The sequence below is a fragment of the Maylandia zebra genome, linkage group LG2, assembly GCF_041146795.1.
Source record: "Maylandia zebra isolate NMK-2024a linkage group LG2, Mzebra_GT3a, whole genome shotgun sequence".
In the NCBI taxonomy this organism is placed as follows: Eukaryota; Metazoa; Chordata; class Actinopteri; order Cichliformes; family Cichlidae; genus Maylandia; species Maylandia zebra.
In genome coordinates this window covers 14,676,821-14,695,491 of record NC_135168.1, presented here as the reverse complement: position 1 = coordinate 14,695,491, position 18,671 = coordinate 14,676,821, and the positions used below count along the sequence as shown (strand labels likewise).

Genomic DNA, 18,671 nt, shown 5'->3' with positions numbered 1-18,671 from the left:
CCAGGAAGCCAATCTGTGCAAGTATTTTTTTAAGCTCAGAAATTTAAGACAGTACATCATTGAGAATGAAAAACAGAACTACTGAAATGCAGGAAACAGGAGCAGTTTCTGGGTTTGTTCTTATGAAGAGAATTCCTGGCCCAGCTACTTCCTCCAACCTTCTTTTTGTCACCTTGTCCTTCCCTCATTTAGTTGGACCATGATAGTTTGGCACCTAATCACAGACTGCAGAATTGAACCACTTTGATCTCTTTTATTCAGTAGATTTCACACCATGGTGCGCGTTGGGGAGAATTTGCTGATTTATTTATAATGCCCTGTGAATATTTTATTTTCATTGTGGTCATGGACTCTGTTTTAATGGAAAAGACACTGTTTTGCACATCAGAGGTTCAACTTAACAAGTCTTTTGTTCTCATAGTTCTTTCCTCTTTTTTTTGCTGCTGTTATCACTTGGACCATGTCAGTGAACTGTGTGGTCATAGTCATATTGTGGAACCTCTGATCTTTCTGTTCAGGTTTCATATCTATGTGAACACAGGTGCTGGCATACTGAAATGTGATACAAGTCACATGGCAAGGATAGAGTCACGATCCAGAATCTGATTCTCCCGGCAGGTGTAGTTGAACTGACTCAAATCACATGATTAGTTGTGAATATAGTCCCTGGAAAAAAAAATCTTACCACCTTAACTCAGTTTCTGCAAACTCGTATTTTACTTCGAAAGTTCTGATCATAAGTGATTCATTTCAAATTTGTTTCTGTTCCTTCTGCACCTTAAGCTCAAAAACCAGAAATCCTCATAGTCAAACATTAACCAAGTCTTTTCGTTAGCAGTGTTTGACTTTCAGAGGGTGAAACAGTTAATTTAGCTTATCTTCTGTGCTTTCTTTAGCACATCAACTGACCGTGTTTATTCTAGTGAGACAATAAAGTACAATTGGAAAATGCCAGAAGACTAGCAGAGCCATAGCCATACGTCTGGAGGTTTATTAGATGCCAAAACAGTATGATGTTTTGGCATCTAATAAGCAAATGTGAAACAAACGATTCCAGTCATTTCATCCTCTATCGCAGCTGATGCGAGGGAAACAATAAGAATATGCCTGTTCCCAAATGACATGCATTCCGGTTCTTTACTGGACCACACGGTCCCTCCCAATTGAAATGTGTGAGCTCATGGCTTTTTACCGTCTTATTGTTTAGCCGTGTGTCTCTGTGTACACCTTTCTGGGTGTGTGTCTTTTTCTTTGAACACCTTCCTTCCTCGTTCTTATTCAGGTTTATTTTTCTCTCCTCAAACACTTTAAAATTTATCATGTTCAACAATGCCCCTTAATGTTTAGAAGGACGTTGTAAAATGTATATGGGTTTAAGACAATCAGATAGAAGCATACAAATCAGTTCTATTGCTGACCAAACACTGCAGAGATCTTTTAAAGTAAATTTTCATAGCAGGCAAGGCTTTGGTTTAGTTGGTTGTCTAATCTCTTGATTAGAGATTGTCCTCATCTGTCTGTTTCCTCTGTCTGACATTGCTCAAGTGTTTTGAACCTGCCTGTTAATGTCAAGCTTTTGGTTCTGCTATTGAAGCTTTCAGCCTGGTGAATTAATAATCATCTAACAATATTCAGAAACGGTAGTTAGGGATTGCATAATGACTTTGTTTTCCGGGAACAAAGCTGTGTAGCTTGCGGGCTCTGACCCAGTACAAGAGTTTTAGCTGCAACAGTGGGATTTTCTCTGGCTTTTAAAGAGGCTTAGCAATGCCAGTTCAGTTGGCCTTAGAAAAACTGGAGGCTGAAGAATCTCTTTATTAGTAATAACTGTGAGCAAACACAAGGGTACTGAAAGGTCAGTTTGATGAACTTAAGTAAAATATCCTATGTAGTCATTGGGAAAGCTTTGATATTAAATATCACTCTCTTAGTTTTTGCGGACAACAGTTCAGTAAGATGGGAACACTGGTACTCAAACAAAATGGCAGATAGGAGAGTAAGTAAAACTTGAGTCCCCAAACAGACCATATGGTACAAGAGACAATAATTATGTGTGCTGCCTTAAAAACCAAACTTGAAAACAGTTGTTTCGATGTTTATTGCAGTTCTTTTCTTCATCACAAGGAAACATGGCTGTGCCTGACAATTATAATATGCAAACTCTGTTTCAGCTGAGTCCCACAAAACCCAGAAATTCGATTCCAAGTAATCTGATGGTCGATTTAGGTTTTATATTAACCAAAAATGGCAAAGAGCTCATTTTATCGTTAGTGCTTAAGTCAGTGCACTGGAGTTTTTTCATGGTTTTCCTGATTTGAGATTGTAGCTTTCATAACATGGCACAGGGCTTTATTTCCATATGGTTGTTGCCAAGGCTCTTAAAAAGGTTTGTAACTGGCTCCGTTTGATGGTCTTACTTACATGATCCAGATGACTGTTTATGAGATTTAGGTACTTTTGTAATTTTGAAATCTTACTGTTTTTGCAAAGAGAGGCAAATCTTTTATCTGTCAGTATTTTCCTGTCGTGCCAATTTCTGTTCCTGTTTATCTCTACTACTGCGCTTCTCTTATTGTAGAACTGTTGAATCCAAGTAGGCCAGGTGGGTTGTGTAACACACAGCCAAAACTGTGAATAAGATAGGGAAGAAAGGAGTGAAATGGAAAAGTGCATTTATACACTGTTTTATTGAGTCTGGAGCCTAAATGGGTCTACCTGCCTTTCCTTTGCTTCATCAACATAAAATACAGTTTGTGGTACATATTTCCATACTGACCAGTTAAGCAAAAGTAAACTTTTCCTCCTAATATACTTTCAGACACGTACACTCATCAGCTAGATCTCATTTTGCACGTATTCTAACATGCAACCATGTCCTGTCTGGGCAAATAATAGTTCACATTCATACAATGGCAGTATTGAGACACACATGCACACTCTAAAGGGGCAGGAAGTCAATAGGAACACACCTAATATAGACACATTAAATGGGACTCTTTGTGCATACGGGCAGGCACAGGTCTGTAAGACACTATGGCACAGCTTTCCAGAACAATCTTTATTGGTTTAATTATTGTATTCAGCTCTCCAGCTGACTTTTAGACAGCCTGATATCTCAAACCTTGAAGATTTCATTAGCGAGCAAGAAGAGCAGAAAAACAGAATGGGGAGTGAAGAAACAGGAAAGAAAGGATTTTAATGAAAAAAGATGAAAAGAAAATGGGCTTGGAGCATAGAAAAACTAGAAGAAGAGAAGGGAAAACTGAAACTCGCTGTTGTGGGTTTTTATTGCTGCGATTCCAGCTTTGGTATTGGGCCCAATGCATCTTTCATCACTAAATAACCATGAACATGCAATGTATGGATATAAAGCCTGAGAATAGAAACTGGAAGTGGAAAACTATAGCCCACATGAAACCCATTGTTACTACATGAAGTAGCTAATTGTGTTTTTCAACACACCTGCGATTGGTTAATTAAAACGTTCCATCTTTTTTGTCTCCATCCTTATCCTGTCTTCTTCTGCCATTATCTCCTGTTCTTTTCCCCTCCATCTTTTTTCTCTTCCTGGTTCTCTTCTCAGTGCAGCTAGAAGGGAATCCTGTTCGAGGGATTAGCGGTCTGTCAATGAGGAACTACCGGCTCATCTTCTGCCACAACCTGAAGCAGCCATAGATGGTTCAGTGGTTTACTGGCCAGGGGAGGAGAGGATAGAACACACTTTCACTGCTACACGGTGAGTGCACACAAACACACAACACTTACCGAGCCATATCCGTAATTGAAGGGGAAAATAGACTCGGTGCATTTCTAAGCCATGATCACAGATCAGATGCACAGATGCACATCTGGGTTTTTTTAAGCAGTTTGGAACTTATGTAATACAGTCAACAGTGTGGTAAACTTGCCAAAGCGAGTTTATCATAATGTCTCATTGTCACACTTCCTTATAAACTATTTCTTAGATTTCATTTTATTATCTTTATGATTCTTGGTGCTATAAAGAGCCCAGATGTGAGGATACAAAGAGCACATCATCCTACAGCCAAGAATTAATTAGCTACAACCGATGAACTCTGCCAAGGGCTGTAAAATAAGCAGTCATTGGTACATGAAGGTATCCACTTAGTAATGCGAACAATCTGTTAAAGTAGGATTAAACATAGTAGCTGTTGATATTGTAAAACAAACTGGATATCAAGAGAGTAAAAGAGAAGCACACTGAATATATGTAGCTTTATCTACTCATTACAAAGAATGCATTGAACGTATTTTAAATTATTAGTGCTGATATTTTTCTATTTTCACCTGAAAATCAAAATGTTTTAACATTGATGTTTGAAACTATTAAAATATGTACTCATATTGTATGTCATTTATATTTATATTGCATTGTATGTCATTATTGTAAACAAGGCCAGATTACTTGCTTACATTTAAAAGACCGCTATCATTAGTTACATAATACTGTAAGATTAGTTTCACTGGAACAAATTGAGATTACATTTCTGATAAACTGATGTTCCTCCCCCAGTGATGAGTGGACTGGACACCATCTGTCGATGTTTGCATTTAGATTACTCACCAAACAACCAACGTCAATATCAGACTTTTCATTTGCTTATTTTGCATTGATTTTCATCCCATCCTGAATGTCATCACCTCTAAAGAAGCTACAGAGGACCACAGAACACATAATATAAGACTGCAGGAAGCAAACAAAGCAATTTGTCATGCAACATTTGTTATAGGATAAAAACACTGGTACAGTATTACAAACTGAAAACCAGACAATTAGTCAGTAGCTATTTTGAATATTGACTACACATTTTAGTCAAAGAAAATTGGAATCTGAATGTTTGCAGGGTAAAGCTTCTCAGAAATGATTGTTTCTTTATTTATTGGTAAATTGATTATGCAGTCTTTGGAAGACTGTAAACAAAACTGACATGAGATGTCCTACTCCCCCACCTACCCTCTTTTTACAAAATCCCTTTGCAGGTCACTACCCTGTAGCTGTGGCCCTGCCCCCTCCCACTCACTGGCACTTAACAGTTAGTAAAGCCAGACAGTCCTGTATGTCCTGCATGACTGTTTACTGGCGCCTTTAAATAATTATTCTTGGTATCTATAAGCCCGCATGATCAGGGATGAAGATTTTATTTTTTTTAAGCCAGGCTGCATTCTGTCTTTCTCTCACATTATGTCTGATCTCACCCATTTCTTCCTTTATAAGACGTGAGGTCTTGGCGGGGTTGTGGTGAGGAGGAGGAGGAGCAGGCCATGAGGAAGAGCGTGTCTCCGTTGCCAGGCAACGAGGGCGGGAGCTCAGCCAGCACCACACGGGTTTTTGGTGTTCCTCTGGAGGATGTGACCCACACACACACAATCAGCGGCCATGAGGTTCCTGCACTAGTAAAAGATATTGTCGACTACATTGAGGAGCACGGTGAGTGACTGAGACGCAGTTCAGTTCAGTTTAATTCAATAATAATAATAATAATAATAATAATGGATTGGATTTATATAGCGCTTTTCAAGGCACCCAAAGCGCTTTACAATACCACTATTCATTCACTCTCACATTCATACACTGGTGGAGGCAGCTACAGTTGTAGCCACAGCTGCCAGAAGCGAGGCTGCCATATCGCGCCATCGGCCCCTCTGGCCAACACCAGTAGGCAAGTAGGGTAAAGTGTCTTGCCCAAGGACACAATGACCAGGACAGAGAGCCCAGGGATCGAACCAGCGACCTTCCGGTTACAGATGCGATTCCCAACCCCCTGAGCCACGGTCGTCCTAAATTCAGTCCTACATATTTGTTTAATATGCACATTGAAATGCATATCCTAGTCAAAAACGGGTCCAAGATTCCTCACAGTGTTACTGGAGGCTAAAGTAATGCCATCCAGACTTAAGTATCTGGTTAGATACCATATTTCTAAGATTTGAAGGGACAAGTACAATAATATCACTTTCTATCTGAATTTAGGAGCCGGAAATTGGAGGTCATCCAGGTCTTTATGTCTTTAATAAAACCTTGCAGTTTTGTGCGGTTTAACTGATTAGTGTGTCATCTGGCTTCAGGGAAAGATAGAGCTTGGTATCATCTGCATAGCAGGGAAAGTGTATACTATACATGTATAACGTAAACAGAACTGGTCCTAGCAAAGAAACCTGTGGAACTCCATAATTAACCTTAGTGTGTGAAGAATAGGGATGGGTATCGTTTAGGTTTTATCCGATACCAGTACCAAACCGATACTTTTGAAACGGTGCTGGTGCTTAAACAGTGCTCGATCCGGTGCTTAAAGAATGGAGAACACAAACTTTGTGCAAAAACCTCTTATGTTTTGCTGTTTTTTTGTAAAAAGATAACAATGTTAGCCTTTTCTGCAGCTATGGGGCATATATGGTATCACTCTTGGCTGGAAGCAGTGCTTAAACAATGGAAAAAACACCAATTTTGTCCAAAAACCTCTCATGTTTAGTTGTTTCCCACTTTTTCTTTTCTTTGGTTATTTTAGTATCTGCCATCAAACAAGAAGACAGCCGCATGTAACTACGACGGTGTTTGCTAGTTCACCTTACGTGCATTAATTTATTAACGTGGTTAGCCTACTCAACGTAAATTATCATCATCATCGGTCATCATTTCTGCTACACTGGCAGGGCTAGGGGCCAGGACTCTCCTCTTCGGGTTTTTGGGGGAATGTTGCTAACTCTGGTCCCATAACAGGCACCACACCCGCAGTAGATGTGCACGGTGTGAGGTCTCGCAGCAAGCTATCAAATACGGTGCATTTCTCGGCTTTTAACAAAATGCTATACGTCGCCAGGTGTTTCATCAGATTCGAGGTGCTACCTCCTTTTGCACAGTATCACCTTAAAGCACTTGCTGAGTTTGCATCTTTTGCTGTGAAGTACAGCCAGACTTTGACCGCTTCGCCTTGGGCATTTTTAATCTGTAGCTCTGCTCTAAAAGAATGTACGTACCTGGGCCCGCCTACTACGCTTGCAAAGGTAAAGTGATTGGCTAGAATCCAAAGTGTGTGACATCTTAGGGAAAAAAAAGCACCGAAATGTGCGCTGCTTTTCGGTCTGGTTACTACTCTTTATGTCAGAACCGATACCGGTACCCGTCCCTAGTGAAGAAGACTCTCCATTAACATTAACAAATTGAAGTTTATTAGAGAGACTCAAATCACTGCAGTACCTTTAACATGCTCTAATTGCTAATAATTAATAATCGAATGCTGCACTGAGGTCTAGCAGGACAAGCACAGAGATGAGCCCACTGTCATCGACCATAAGAAGATCATTTGTAACCTTCACTAATTCTGTTTCTGTACCTCTACAAATAAACAATTCTTCTTCCGATGATCTGTTAGCTGTTTTAAAACTACGCGTTCTAGAATTTTTGAGATAACAATAAGGTTGGTGATTATTAGCCTTTAATATAGCCTATAATTAGCTAAGACAGCTAGGTTAAGTGACAGCTTTTTAAGTAATGGTTTAATCACTGCCACCTTAAAGGCCTCTGGTACATAGCCCAGTAATAGGGAAATGATTTGGAGGAAGTAATTATTGAAATTAAATCAGAGGGAAAGAGTCTAAATAATTATTAATAGTACTGAAAGTAGCTTAATTCTTAAATGAACTTAAAATAGCCAGAGGAAGGTAGCCTAGTTACAGACATTCAGTGTGTACAAAAGAAGCAGAGAAGTTCTTGTAGGGATAAAGCTCCTCTCTAAATCTTCTGTGATTAAATTATAAGAGGTTCCTTAAATTTTGCATGTGGCTAAAGCAGATCTTTCACCTCATTTCTTTTTGGTAAGGATCAGCTGCATCTCCCTCAGTTAAAGTTATGAGTCATATTTACATGGAACGTTTAATTTGTAGCAGGATACAGGCATTACATAATCTTACATAATTACCACTAATGTTAGTTTACTTAATGTAGAAAGAACTCTGCGGCTGATGTCAAAATCCTTTTATTCCGTTTTAGCTGTAGTTTGACTCGAGGGGTTGCACCTGTAGGTCATTCCGCTTATTTAACTAAACACGTCGAGCCAAAGATTTAAACAATTTCTCAGTACAAAATGTTGGATGTTCAGCTAAATCAGATTCTGTGATGTTTCAGTCCTGCTTTTGTTGAGCTACAGTATCTTACATCATGATAAAACCAAAATATGTTGTTTGTGGGATCCAGTTTTTGATAAGATAAATTCTGAAGGCCCTGGCAGACAGCTCCACGGCTGGCTTCCTTCTGTTACATAACACTTCTGTCAACTTCAGCCTCACTTGTGAAAACAGAAGAGAGTGAGGAGAGTAACCTACCAAGCGCTCGCCCTGGATTTTCCTACAACTCCCTAGAACATTTCTGTATGAGCATCACAGAACAGCAACTTCAGTCTTCTGTCATGTTCTTACAAAAAGGAAGTTGGCAGTTAAGACAGCTCAGTCTGAAAGATGAGAAGTAAAATGCCTGACTGTTTCACTAGCCAGATCCAAGTTTTGTTTTTTGTTTTTTTAAACTATCCAAATCTGAATTGGGCTTGTATATTGGTTCTGATTAGATTACACTATCAGTACTTGTTTTATAGCTCTTTAAAACCTCAGCCAGATAGTCTTATGTATGCTAAAGATATGTTGTTGGTTTGACCCTTGTTATATCAATTAGACACTTGTATGTCGTTACCCTTACTGTGTGCAAAATTACTTCACATGAGATAAAAAATTGCAGAGCATGTAAAGATCAGTTGATGTACTTTGTATCATTAGAGATTGAAAAGCAATTCCACAGCTGTAAATATATCCCACATAAAATGAAGGAATTGCCTGAGAAGACAATAAATGGTTTAAAGTAATAAAAAAAAAGATTATCAGGAAGCATCCTGATCATTTAAGTAGGATTCATCTTTGATAGAGATCTTACAAAGCAGGTCAATGGGACGCTGGACACGCTGGATACATTTTCACGTTAAAGTAAATAAGTGTTGAATAAATACGCTTTTTCTGGATCCCCAAAAGTTGTCACTGAACTTTTTTTAAACACTGCTGAAATGAAGTACCACTTCAAATTGTTTCCAGTGAAGCAGGTTGGTGATTTGTGTAACTTGGGGGCTCTTTGACTACATGAGGTTATGCAATAAGTCTCCAGGGTCTCTGCTGGTGCAATAATTAGAGCGGTGCTGCCTGTCAGGAAGTTACTAAGACAGTGAAAAGGCCTCCGTCTCTCTGGGATGCCTGGTAGTAGTTGAAGCAGGAAAATGACGTGAAATGTCAATTTGATAGAAGACAGTTGCCAAAAGCTGAAAACATTAGAGGCATGTCTGAGCAAATGCCCAGTGTTTTAATGGATCAGCAAAGACAGAGAGACCGTTTTATTTTATTTTAGTGTAACTCTGCTGTCACTCGGTGTACCTCTGGTGTTCTTCATGTAGACGGCTTTGTGGAGATATAAAAGGGAGCAGGTCCCACGGGATTCCTGTCATCATTTGGACTTAGTTGATTATCTTGCTTGTTAACAGATAAGAAACTGGAGAGTGAGGCTATAATCAAATGTAATCCACACATCAAACCATTACCACTTAAATATAGTTTGAAGCATTTCGTGTGTTTTTTTTTTGTTTTTTTTCTCCACACCATATATTTGTTGTGTTGTCAAAAACGGATCATTTTCGCACATTTGTGATAGCGATAAGTCATCAGATCTAGAACACTCACCACTAAACAGATGTTTTCAGGTGAAAATGCATGCAGTCAATGTATTTCTTTGGAGCTTTGCTTTTAATGCATTTATCAAATATTCCCCTTTTCTTTTGTTTGTATATGTTTCAGTACATTTTTTGGCAAATTTGTATAAACAACTTACAACTTACACGCTACTTCAACAACTTACAAGTGGTTGGTCAGGTAGCTGCAACCAAGTAGTTGTTACACATCCAGAAAAAGAACCAAAAATCTTTTGCAGCAGATTCATGTGACATCGCAGTGCATAACATCAGGATATTGTTTTACAAGATCAACTGATATGTTTGGTAAACAAGGAGGGAAAAATGTTGGTTATTCTAAAAATGTCCTCTAAAAAGCCTTGACAAGATTTACAGATTGGTTTATCTTTTCTGTCACAAACACATGTGATGCTGCCTCACATGCGAATGATATTACAGTATGGTCATGCTTTTTCTGATAGATAAGGGAAGAATCCACATAACCAAATGTTTTTGCGCACACACACACACACATCACTGTACTTTCTTTTGTTCATCTTATATAAGTTGTGTAACAGTGAAGGATCTGAATCATTCTGCATCAGCAAAATTACAGTACTCGGTTAGTTTTGACTTCCCTTACAGGTTGGTAATTTTCAATTCCTAATTTGGAAACTCTAACATGACCAAGCTGTATTTTGTTGCATCTTTATGAGTTATTATTGTCAGAAAAACATGCCCTGTGGGGGGGGGGGAAGCATATAAATCTTCACTGTTTTAAAACACCAATGACAATATAATAGTATTCCTGGTGCTAAACCTGGTTGTTACACTTTACAAGGTGACAATAAGCATGTTATTACAACATCGGTTTTGGACTCTGTAATGCCTGATTTTGTTAAAGAGTTCTCTGACAGACATGAGCTTGTGAATGGGCTCATTGATTGGATCCAGTGTCTCTGTTTCTCTCTGCTTTTGATATCAACTACTAAAAAATTTACTTACATGCAAAATTAATCCAAAGCAAGCAAACCAAACTACAGAAAGCAAGACTGTCACCTAGTAGGTATTATAACTTGCAAAACTACTGTAATGCCTGGCATACCTTCCTGATCACCTCTACAAGAGGACTTAATTTGACAAACCTTTAGCTGCAAAAAAGTGTGCCACACCTAAGCTACTGCCAAGACCTCTAAAGACCTAAGCATGCAAGCAAACACCTGTTTGTGAACCACAGTAGGGCTTTGATGAGGTTATCTTAACAATTATGCAAATATGAGAAAGGTGTGATTGTTATATAATAAATATAATTTTAAAAAATCCTGGTAAAAATGAATAAGCAAACCAAGTTAACCAAATACTGAAAATTGAACTGTATATTAACATGAATGGTTTTGAAGTAGTTTGAGTTGATAATTAACATATTCATAACTGCTGCTATGTGTGTCTTTAGGTCACCTGGACTTTGAGGGGCTCTTCCTGGTTAATGGCAATGCAGAGCGAGTGGATTGGTTGCGTCAGCGCTATGACAGTGGTGAGGAGGTGAAGCTAGAGAAGGAGGCCGATCTGGCGTCCGCTGTCAGTTTGCTCCGACTGTTCCTGCAGGAGCTTCCTGAGCCCGTTATCCCAACGGCTATACAGGGACGTATACTACAGCTCTATCAAGGTGTGTGACCGTGGCTGTGTTTCCTCTTCTCATGCTATTTTACGAATTTCTTCTACACTCAACCACAGTCTGTTTTTATCCAGTACAATGCAGTTAACCTCCTTTTTCACCCTGTCCTCCTAAAGTCCGGTTGGAGCTTTGAGTTTGTTCTGCTCAGTCCATAAATGTACTTCCTATGAAAAGAGTGTTGACCATAGCTGTTATAAAAACAAGCGCACACTCTTCTGCATCATTTCTGGGTCTTCATCCAAGTTGATTTTGTTTTAAGCTGTTAAGGCTGTGCCCATGTAGGCTGATGCTGGTTATATAAGCTGTGAGTACACAGTACGGTGGTCTGCATGTAAGGAAAACTGGCTGAAACAAACTCTTTCATAACGAGAACCTGAATTATCTCTATGTTTGCATATCTGCTACGCTGATGCACAGCCTTTATCTTTTCCTTTCTTCATTCTTTCTGCCTCTGCTTGTCCACACTCTTCTCAAATTCAAAATCTAAGGTTGTGTTAACAATGTCCCAGAGAGAACTGCTGTCTTATTAATTCTTCATTTTTGAGGGATTTTTGTGTATTTGGGTAAAAAATGATTGAAAGGCATGGGTTTCATTTCCCTTTTTTGTTTCGGCTCTTTGGCCTGTCCTCTTTCCCCTCTGTTTTTATCACAGATAATCTGCTCTAATCCCCTTGTCACAATGATGGTTGTTCCGGTTGCTGTCATCCAGATTATAGTAGAAGACTGGCTGTGTGTTTGTCGAGACTCCTTGTCATGCCATTTATTTCTCAGTGTGTTATATTCTGTAATGGCACCACTGCACTTGAAAAAGGATTGCCTTTTTTGCACATTTTCCTCTCTGTCGCCCTCCGTCTCACCTAGTTTCACCTCTCCCAGAGGTGAAACTGAGCATAATGTTATCTGTGTGTGCAGTTTCTCTTGATTAGATTTTTTTAAGGCTATCTGTGAAGGACCAAGAAGGACCCGATAACCCATAATTCACCCCACATTATCATTAGTTTTGAGAACAAGCTCTAAAAGCAACACAGACTACAACAGAAATTCTAATAGTGATTCTGAAATAAGAGCTTACACCCTTTTCAACTAAAAATAAAATAATTACATAAGAGATCCTGTCTGTGGGGTCGAGCTCTCGCCAGCTGTGCTTCATAGCAAGTACGACCTGCTGGTTCTCCCGGGAGCTGGTTTGCACAGTCCATCAAAAACCTAACGTTGTTTGATGATTTTAAATTGGCCATAGGTGTAAATACTCTTAGCCTTGTTAGACCTGTTGAGCTGTCCAGGGTGTCCCCTGCCTCTCGCCTAATGAGAGCTCCAGCCCCGGTGACGGTGAAGCGGAAGTGGTTAAGCAAAGAAATGAATGTATATTGGCTTAAGTAATGATATCCGGTTTTTCGTCTTCACATTGCTAGATTACGACAACGAAGAAGAGGTGTGTAGAAATTTGAAGTATCTGCTTCAGGATCTTCCCCAGTTGAACTACGGTCTGTTGCGTTTCCTGTGCCGCTTCCTGGCTAGCGTGGCGTCACTTCAGCAAAAGAGCTGGAACGTCGGAGCGCTGGCCGCCGTCTTTGGACCCGACATCTTCCAGTAAGATTCTTCTGCAGTTATTTAAGAATTTCGAATCGTAATTTTGATCATTGTACACAGCTACCGTCTCCATCTTACAGATGTTTACTTTTAACTTAATGAGGATGGTGTGGATATGTCACTAGTATATATTCAGTACTACATTACTTGTTTTAGAACTCCTGCTGCTTGTAGGGATGCACCAATACCACTTTTTTGGAAACGAGTATGAGTACGAGTACTTGCATTTCAGTACTCGCCGATACCGATACCGAGTACTTAATAAAAACATGATTTAAATTTGCAGGGAACAGCTTTAGTCCTATAATTTAACAAAAAACAAACAAACAAGGGACTAGTTTGGAATTAAGAACATTTATTTAAAATGAAAAGCATGTTGTATGCAACATATTACAGAATAAATAATTATAAAAAAACAAAATTTAATTTTAAATTTGTTCGTCTGTTTCTCTGTTTAGAAGTCTCACTAGCACAGTCACAGCTGGGATGACATCAGAGGCTAGTGCGTCGTAGCTGCTCACTTTTTTAGTTAGTTCCTCAAAGGGGGCGAGGATGGCAACAGTCGTCTCCATATGAGCCCATTGGTGAGCGGTGAGATAGTCAGGGAGTTCGTGCTCGGACACGCCCAGCACTCGCTTTTGCTAAATGATGGACTGGAGCATGTAATACGTGCTGTTCCAGCGCGTCTGTACGTCCTGCTGCAGTCTCTTTATTGGTTGGTTGAGCTGTCCCTGAATGTCCTCGAGGCGGGAGTAGGCTAAGGCGGAATGTTTAAAATGCCCAACTATTTTCCGTCCCACTGCTATAGCATCAGCTATGCTCCTCTGTGGGTAAACTCTTTGTACTCGTTGTCGTGTTGGGATTTTAGGTGCTTGATTAAATTACTTGTGTTAAATGCGCTACCTTTAGAGCCTCCTCTGGACAATTTCGCTGAGCACAATTTGCAGTCCGCCTTTGTTTTCGCGTCTTCGTTCACTTTGAAATAGTTCCACACAGCTGACATGTCTCGCCTCGCTTTCTCCCCGCTCTGAGCTGCAGCTGGGGCCTGGGGGCGGGCACTCGGCGCCTGTGATTAACCCCTTACATGCCGCTCAAACATAGACAGGTCTCAGACCGTGGTATCGGTCCTCGGTATCGGGGGACTTTTAACAAGTAGGAGTACTTTAGAAAATGTGGTATCGAGGCCGATACCGGTATCGGTGCATCCCTAGCTGCTTGTATTCAAAAGCTTCATTGTTACATCTTCAGTGGAAATGATTAATCAAGTGCAAATTATCAGATTATAAAGCTGTAAAGTCCGTGGAAGGAAACTCTTGAAGCCATATACCACATCACATTTAATGAAGCCACAGAATGGAGTGACAGCTGAATATCTATTTTTTTTAAAAGAGTGAAAGAAGTTTTTATTTTTGGCACTTGCAGGAACACGTTTACACAGAAGTTAAAAAAAGAGGGGTGTTTATTCTCATGGGAGTATTATTAATCTCATGGGAAGCAGTGTGCAGCCAACTCAAACTTTTCTGTCATTTTCCATCTGCAGTCTGTCAACAGAAGGAGAGGACCTTCGGGACCAGGAGTCTGTCAGCAGAGTCCTGGCAGAGCTGCTGGACAATCAGGAGGGCTTGTTTGACTCAGAGGACGATGATGTCTCCACCACCAATGACTACAGCTCCATCAATGAACAGGTTCGACCCATCTCTCTTACACCACGCCTCTCAGTATTGTTGTTTCTGCCTTGCGTACTGTCGGTGTCCAATAATATGACAATAATTAGCATAGCAAACTTTCTACACTTGATTTTGCAAATGCTTTTGAATTTATTAATGACTGTGAATGGTGAAGATATTGTAAATATAGCTTGTGCTGTCGTAGCAAAACATTTTATCACAGTCCACAGAGAGGTCGTCTATTTTCAAGCTTACTCGTTAATGCAGTTTTTGGTGTTTCCAGCCCACACATGTCTTCCCTCCTGCTGTAACAGATTATTTTCCCCCTGGGATCAATAAAGTCTTCTTCATCTATTTTTTGTTCACCCCGGTCATTCTCTCATAGGGGTCTTTGTAGCTTTTCTTTTATCCTCAAACAAACACAGTCTCTAAATCTAGAGAGTGATGGTAAATGCCTTCTTAACCTGATATAATAATTAGAAATCTGCAAACAAAAACAAAGTACAAAACAATCAAATGGAAAAACAAGACAAATTTAAAATTTCTTGCCAAGTTATTTGCAGAAAATAAAACTTTTGTAAAAAAGTTAATTTATTGGCATCAATCGTTACATATGAACAAAAGCGTGCTTTCACAAAAGCTGTTAGATTCCTCTTTGTCTTCCTCCTCTTTGTGTTTTCTTCGTCCTCTCTGGTGGCATTTGGCTGTAAAATGTGGCATTTAACCGTGCCAGGGTCAGAGGGGAAGTTTTTCAGCGCTGACGCACAGAGATAGCAGTCAAATCTTATGAAAAGCGAAAGATGAAATTTATAAATGTCACCCAACAGCATAAAAGAATTTAAAAAGGCTTGAAGTGATTGTTCCATCTAACAAGCATGTTCTGTCTTGCGCTGGGGTCTTTTTTTTTTTATAAATAATTAAATTTTGTTGTTGGCATCAGCAGCAGTAAGTTAGATGTAATAAATGATCAACCTTAAAGGCTAACGTGAGAATAACAATTCTGCTTTATTTTGACTCCAGTATTAGAAATCTAGAAGACATCACATTAACTGATTCAAACCTGTTATGTACAAAAACTACAGTGTGTCTAACTGGAGTTATTAATTAGCTAGAAGATCAGGCTGAAGTTTTGCTGTAAGGAAATGTAAATAACACTGATACCAGCTGTACCCACTTCCTCTTGGTAATGTTGAAATGTAAGCAGTGGCGTTTAAGGAAAACAATACAGCATTTTTCTGTAAACAAAATTTTTCTCCGAATGATCTTGGTGTTCCCGCCCAAGGACAATGGCACACCCCTGCATACTTTACACAGAGCATTACAAGAATGTAGTTTTATAGAAACACCTGAGCCTAAACCAAACATTTTCCTCCGCTTTCTAACAGCTCGTTCTCTTTGCTGTCGTGCACAGTACAAAGAAAGGCGTAGTTAACTTTTAACTTTACAGTGCCCTTGTGCTTTTGTGCGATAACAAAAATACAACAATAAAGAGGCAACCCTTGATCAGTATCTCAAATGATGTGCTACTTTAATTTAAGAGTACGTTGTTTGCCACAGCAGGGACTCTTTAAAGATAGCCTAAAAATGTTGGAGTGAAAGGGCAGCCTGTCATTGTGAAAGTATGACCACAAAAAGAAAAAGAGAAACTTTGCTATATATCTACATTGTGTCACCTATTCAAAACCTTTCAGCTGCTTGCTTTGTTTGCTCCCCTCTCCTTATCTTTTATTCTTCGCTTCACACAGTTAGTGTGCTCTTAACCGAACCACTGCAGACTTTGCTTCCACTTGCCTCGTAATATTGAGTCCTTGGAGTTATTATCTGCCAAATCCTTCCTTTTATTCAAGGAAAAGTTTAAAGCCTTTGCCTTGCGAAAGACAACTAATTAGATTGTAATTGCGCTCTAAACAACAACAACATAAAGCACAAGTTCTTTCAAGCAACGTCATATCATTCCCTCTGTTAGCTGTTGACCTCGGTTTTATTGTCTGATTTGTCAGATGAATGAGACTATAATCTAAGAGAGGAGGTGAGAGCAGATGAAGAATGAGAAGACAGAAGCAAATCTGTAAAGACATTTCTGTGCACTGATCCATGTGTCTTATGTAATAGAGAGGGCAAAAAAGTGGGTGGTTTGAAGAAGGAGGGGGAGAGAAAGCAGCCAGGAAGATAGGGGAGAAATGACAAGAGTGCAGAGACAAAAGAGGAATAACTGAAGGGAAGGAGAGAGGGAGGGAGGTAGAGATGGTGAGACAGGGGAGGAGGATGATGTAACCATGTAACTCACACCTCCAGTCCCTGCTCTACACCGGGGATGACTCTCTCCCACACACACCTGCTTTCACACAGGAGACCTTGAATCAAGCCTGGTTACAAACTAAAGAGTAAGTTGAAAATGCTTGGTCGAGCCTAGCTAGCACACATAAAAGGAGCCAATTCATCCTAAGAAATGGAGAGACATTGTAAAAGCAGCGTAACAGAGAAGTACATGAACGATAATGAGCGGAGAAAGGTGGAAGGCAGGTGTTGTTTTTATGGTGTGTTTGTGCTCACCTTTGGAGCACAACAAGGCGGGAATAGGTCTGACAAAGATGAATATAAAGATGGATTTTAGCTTGTTTATCGCACAATCGGAGTCAGTTGAATTTCTGCTTGGGTGACAACAAGAGTACGCTGGTGCTTGTTGCTGTTGCGAGGATAATAAAAGGTTTGTTTTTTAGTTCACACTTCTTCGTTTCAGGGTTTCTGCTTGGAATATGAAAGAAAAATATTCTGGATTCTCTACTGAGATGGCTTGTGACATTTTTTGGTGCAGCTTAGCTTGGCTTGGCTGGACTGTCTGATAGTGTGTTTTGATTCCTTAGCCCACATTTTTCTTTGGATACACACCAGCTTGAAAATATATTATTGCTCTAATCAACCACAATCCTGTGGCACTAAAATGCTGCTCTGTTGTGACTCATAGCTTTTAGACAGACAGCGACACTGCAGTACCAATATTACAAACATAAAAAGTGTGCACACTGTCCCATCGGAATAATAATATCTGTGATGCACAGTGCCTTGCGTACTGGGGCCACAGTTGATATTTCTGCAGATTAAATGAGGCTTGTAGGCTTGAAGTTAATTTGACTGCTGAACCTCAGACCTTTTCCTCTTGAGCTCTTTTCTTGTTACATAATTGTTCTGTTTCATGTCTCAATAAGACCTCAGATCCCTTTGTACATCCCCTGTGCCCGAAGTGGACATAAGTTAAGGCTTCAGCAACAGATGTTTTATAATGCATTTGTTAGGCAGCTTGTGAGAAGACTTAGTATGTGGGTAGTTGTTTCTGTTATTACTTTTCTGCTCCCTGCTGCGTTGCTGTATGACCCTTTAATTGCACCAGGTGTCATTTCTGTTTAATGCAGAGCTGCAACGATTCATGGAGTAATTCATATAATTCTCTTACAAAAAATTCTCGATACAAATTCCTTTCTTTGACTGCTTTTGTGCCGTTGTCACCGTAGGAACGTGAGCGCTTTGCAACTTAAAGCAGACCTGCAGTACCAACAGATTTAGGAGCAGAATAAAAAGTTTAACAACATTAAGCCCACACAGTTTTAAACAAAAACCCTGATGACACAACAGCAGCAGCAGTGATGATGATGCTGGCACAGTTTAACGTGTAGTGCGGACGCTGTTTACACACCGCGAAAAGAAAAGAGGAGGAGCCATTACCGAGACTTGCATCCAAAACAGCAGCGCTGTTCCTGTGATCACCATTTAAACCTTTACTGGAAAAATGCTGGCAGAGTCCAACAAACGCTGACATGAGGAAAATTGAACTCTGAAGCTGCTCCATCCACCACTGTTTGTTTTAAGACAGCAAAAAAATCTTCACTAACGTATATTAAAATGTGCAGATGAACTGTTGACTATCAAAATCGTCACTACTCGATCCGTACCGGAAACCCGATCGGTACCCCGCATGCGCGAAAGGTGTCTACTTCCGGTCGTAGCATTTTACGATAGTTATGGGTC

The 18,671-nt window shown here is 39.8% G+C and overlaps 1 protein-coding gene across 7 annotated transcripts in view; it reads left to right on the top strand.

The window, feature by feature from the left end:
* The window catches only part of fam13b (family with sequence similarity 13 member B), a 73,007-nt gene that overhangs the window by 18,355 nt on the left and 35,981 nt on the right, over positions 1 to 18,671 (top strand). For 6 of the 7 annotated variants that reach the window (XM_012919767.4, XM_076889362.1, XM_012919766.5 and 3 more), the window contains exons 2-6: positions 3,584 to 3,736; positions 5,237 to 5,449; positions 11,170 to 11,382; positions 12,804 to 12,981; positions 14,522 to 14,666. In XM_012919767.4, coding sequence (XP_012775221.1) covers positions 5,284 to 5,449; positions 11,170 to 11,382; positions 12,804 to 12,981; positions 14,522 to 14,666 — 702 coding nt within the window. In that variant the 5' untranslated portion in view covers positions 3,584 to 3,736; positions 5,237 to 5,283. The remainder of the gene's footprint in view (positions 1 to 3,583; positions 3,737 to 5,236; positions 5,450 to 11,169; positions 11,383 to 12,803; positions 12,982 to 14,521; positions 14,667 to 18,671) is intronic. The other variant, XM_012919765.4, reaches the window with a different exon arrangement.